This window comes from Stegastes partitus, unplaced genomic scaffold (genome assembly GCF_000690725.1).
Source record: "Stegastes partitus isolate 25-593 unplaced genomic scaffold, Stegastes_partitus-1.0.2 Scaffold1886, whole genome shotgun sequence".
Lineage (NCBI taxonomy): Eukaryota > Metazoa > Chordata > Actinopteri > Pomacentridae > Stegastes > Stegastes partitus.
The window spans coordinates 154,578-159,270 of record NW_007579617.1 but is presented as its reverse complement, the minus strand read 5'-3'; the positions used below and the strand labels follow the sequence as shown (position 1 = coordinate 159,270).

The following is a 4,693-nucleotide window of genomic DNA, read 5'->3' as shown; positions in this document are numbered from 1 at the left end:
CTGCTAAGGTGACTTAGTTGCTTGGTGGTTGCCGTGGCACCTCCAGGTAAAGGGGTAGGGTTTGGCATTTAGCATGCCGATGGTTTCATCTGTAACCTCCTGTTTGGACGTTGAACGTGATCCATTAAACAGAGGATATTTTCAATTAATTTCTTCATCCTGCAGTGATTCACTGAACAGCTGCTGCCTCCTTGTTAAACACAAGCAGCGCTGGCAGCCAAAGACGGTCACAGAAGCCGACCGGAGACAGACGGACTGACGGAGGAGGCGGAGATATACGGAGCAGTGTTCAGAGGCTGTAACAGTAAACTGATGATGGTGCAGAAGAGAATCCAGCTAATCACCCAAAGTAGCTCTGAGGCTGTTTTAACCAGACGCTGTATTAATCACTGCTGCAGCTGCACACACACACACACACACACACACACACACACACACACACACACACACCTGTAGTGTTCCATCACTGACTGCATCAGCATCTTGTGTTCAGTCATTAGTGCTGCACATTTCACTGCTAACATCGTTTTATTACTAAAGAATCCACAGAATGTGTGTGTGTGTGTGTGTGTGTGTGTGTGTGCAGCTGTTGCTTTTAATTCTCTGTCTTGTTCAGAGTTTTCAGACTGACAGACAGAACTATGAGAGACGATGGAGGCGGTTGCGTCTGTAGCAGCGGTCACGCTGCTCTAAGCTGAACTCCGTCCTGTTGCTGTGAGGCGCTGCGGTCAGAAGCTTCCCTTCGCTGCAGAGAGACGACGTCACGTTGAACCGAGTCTAATTTAGTTATTAAACAAACAACATATTTTAAGTTCCATGTGCTGTCATCTGTTCTGTCGCTGTCGTTGTTGCGCTATCGGTATGTTCAGGTAACAAACTGAAGTCTCGTAGTGATGATGTCACTCATGCAGTGATGATGTCATCAGCACAGCGATGATGCAGTGAGAAAAGACCTGTGTCAGTGATGTGGGCGGGGCTCTGTCTCTGCAGGTCAGACGGTGTGTGTTGGCGGTCCCGAGCGTCCATGCTACAAGATCGCATATTTCCACGACGTGTCGAGTCGCGTCGCCTTCCGGGAGGCGCGACAGGCCTGCGAAATGGACGAAGGGTCGCTGCTGAGCATCGAGAGTCCAACGGAGCAGACAGACATCGAAAACCTGCTGCAGGTGAGACACACACCTGGTCTTCTGCTTCATCTCTTTCCTCTTCTCACCTTCCTCCTCCTCATCCTCAGGAGCTGCGTTCAGGTGCAGTGGGCGGAGTCACAGGCGGCGGCGGAGGAATCGCTGATGGCGATTTCTGGATCGGTCTGACTCGTGTGGACGCAGTGGATCATACTGAACTCAGCAACACCTTCGCTTCCTGCCCGCAGCTGTACCAGTGGACTGACGGCAGCGTGGCCGCCTTCAGGTGAGCGTGATGTCACAGCTGCACCTGTAGACGTCTGAAGGGTTCAACAGTTTGAGGAGGTTTAGGCTTTGTCACAAACTGCAGGGGGCTGCAAGGTGGCGCAGTTGGTAGCACTGTTGCCTCGCAGCAAGAAGGTCGCCGGTTGGCGTCCCGGTGAGGACACCCGGGATCTTCCTGCGTGGAGTCTCCATGNTGTTTCCAGAAGACCTTTAATAAATCTATAAAAGAACCTAAACACACGATTGTCCTCTGTGAAAAAGATTCATGTTTCAGTGGTTCCATCAATGAAATTCTGAGTTCTAGGAGTCACTGGAAACGAAAGACTGACCCGATAAACATGATCTTTACAAGTGGATGGAAGCTGTTGCTGTGAGGATTATTCTGATATCAAATAATGCAGTCATGACTTCCCTCCTCAGGCTGGTTAGGGTTAGTTAACAGCTGGAGTCATGTGATTTAGACCTGAGAACAAATACCTGGAAAATGTCAACAATAAAAATAAACACAAAGAGACTCAAAACAACACCAAGACTCCACTGTGGTCCAAACCTCAGCATTGTCCTTCCAGACAGATTAAGATGAATGAATCATGTTCATGGTCAGAGCTCTGAACAAAGCAGCTGCTGGAATATTTTAGAATACAACTTTATGTGGTGAAGCTTCGAGGCCTGACCTGGTGTTCACACTGTTTTTCAGACACTTTCTTTTTCTCTGTTCAGAAGCTGCTTCTTTAAACATCGGTCCTCACAGAGACAGACAAACACAAAGCGGGTTAATGTGTCATCATGCAGTCTGAGCAGCTGCCGGCTGATGAGACCGTCGGATTGAATCGGCCTCATAGATCCACATTTATACATTCAGACAAACGGTATTGATCTGCAGCGCTTTGAGGGAACGTTGTGTGATTGACAGACCACTGCTGTTTGTGTTCTTGTTCTCAGTGCGTTCGCTTTTTCTCTCCTTAAAAGATATTAACAATGAAGTGTTATAATAAAATATTCCAGCAGCTGCATCAGTTGTTTACTTCTTTAAAATGTTCTGTGTCCCCAAATCTCCACTAAGCTCCGTGGACCCACAAATCTTATAGCAAGAGGTTCTCTCAGAACAAGTTCTTCCACGTGTTCTTTAAAGAACCCTCACAGGTGCCTAAAGAAGCATTCAAAAGCACTTCAAAGAGTTTCTGCAAAAAAGGGTCTTTAGGGACTATCTGTACTTAGAAAAATCCATCCTTCATCTCTCCACCTTCATCCTCACCAGGGTCATGGGGGGCGGAGCCTATCCCAGCTGACTCAGGGTGAAGGCAGGTTCACCTGGACAGGTAACCAGTCTATCACAGGGCAACTCAAAAACATATTGGTGCTAATGAGAATCAAAGACGGTTCCTCACAGGAACCCATAGAACAACCATTTTTAGTTCTACAAGGAACCTTAAAAAAAACAAAAGGTTGGACTCGGTTGGTTCTACTGTGATAGCAGAACTTAAATCATTTTAAGCATGACTGTCAAGTTTTTTTTTTAAAAATCTCTTCAGCTCCTGCCCAAACTTGGAAAAGGCCCGACTTCAAACAAAAGGACGCTGGGAAAACTCAACTCATTTCCAACTTTTTATTCCAACTCTGAAAGCAATGAGTTGGTTGATAACCGACAATGAAACCAAGAGTATAACTGAGACAATGATAGTGACAAAAATGAATTACTTTTTTCATCAATTCTGAACTATTTTCACTTACATTTTGCCAAACATTTTAAATATACTGAACCCACATGATTAACCGAATATGATCATCATTAAACATTTTTACCAAATTATTATGAGCTCACAATCAAGTTTTAACTTATCTTTATAGTTTTAATCAACTAATGTTTTCTTCAACCAATGTTTTAATCAATATTTCACTGAGTCACTTTTAAATCAAATGAAACACCTCTGACCAGTTGACCAACTTCAGCTCAATACCAAGTGGAACTGAAAACCAAACAAACACCATCAAGCCAACAGCAGCAAAGCAGACAGATGAACCATCACAGCAGCATCGTCCATAATGTTCCTCCTACCAGTGGTGTCTTTGGTTGAAGCGCTGAGCTGAAGGTCCTTGGCCGGAATGAACAAAGGGAGTCACAGGTGAGTGGAATTATAGGGTGAGCAGGTGGAGGAGGGGCAGGCGCGCTTGTTTTAGTGCCAGCTGCATCCCGGTCGGGTGGGCAGTGGCAAACTTTCCTTTGAAACTTTTTCTTTTTCCATCTTTTGTTCAATTTTCTGATTAAACTTGACAATGACAGTCAACTGTAAGAATCGATGGCATTTCTGGGTTTTTTCTATTAGAACACATTCGATATTTTGGGTTCAGGGCTGTTAGCAGACAGAACAACATGTTCTAAGATGCCAGTTTAGGATTTGTGAACTGTGTCTCTGTTTCCTGATGTTTCATCGACCGAAGACTCATTTGCAATAAAACAATGTTCAGCTCCACCAAACCAAGGAACTCCAATAAACATGAAGAACATTTAAAGAACAACATAAAGTAAAGAACCCTCCCCTAAACAACGGGGTTCTTCATCTGGTGGTGATGGTTGAAGAACCATTTAAGAACTTTACTTCACATAACACCGAGGAGGATTCAGAGTGATTCTAAGGGTTCTGGGGATAGATTCAGGCCTCATTTATCATCAGTGTGTACGAACATTCCTACGCAAAATATGGAATTTACCAACTTCTACTTAGAAATGTGCGCAAATATACGCACAGCTCTGACCATGCTAACCCGAACCCTACATCTACCCTCTCAGTCTACATTTAGACAGGGTTCTACCAGAGTTTTACAGCACGGTCCCACCTGCAGAACTTTAAGGAACAGACTGGAGGCAGAAATGTATTTTTCCAGATACATTCAGTTGTCAAACAGACACACTGGACTGATTTCATATCTTGAAGTGTATATTATCAGTAAAATGATGTCAAACTGGGACTCTGTACCTGCAGATGCTAAATGTTAAGTGACTGGGATTAGATCAGGACCTCACAAGTTACCAAGCTAGTAGTGTGTGTGTGTGTGTGTGTGTGTGTGTGTGTGTGAGGTAATCAGCAGTAAGTGGAGTGTGTTTCTGCATGGAGACGATCGGCCGCCTGCAGCCGATCAATACAGCGATCAATACTGGGAATGGACGGAGCGATCTAACGGGTCATTATCTGAGTGTGTTCTTTATGTGAAACTCTGCTTGATACAAACACTGACTGTGTGTGTTTGACAGTCAAATGCTTTAAAGACAACAAAGTTCAAACTTT

At 44.6% G+C, this 4,693-nt stretch overlaps 1 protein-coding gene across 1 annotated transcript in view; it reads left to right on the top strand.

The window, feature by feature from the left end:
* Nucleotides 1-4,693, top strand: part of chodl (chondrolectin) — a 16,884-nt gene that overhangs the window by 1,471 nt on the left and 10,720 nt on the right. The window contains exons 2-3 of the mRNA XM_008302816.1: nt 991-1,166; nt 1,235-1,410. Of these exons, the coding sequence (XP_008301038.1) occupies nt 991-1,166; nt 1,235-1,410 (352 nt within the window). The remainder of the gene's footprint in view (nt 1-990; nt 1,167-1,234; nt 1,411-4,693) is intronic.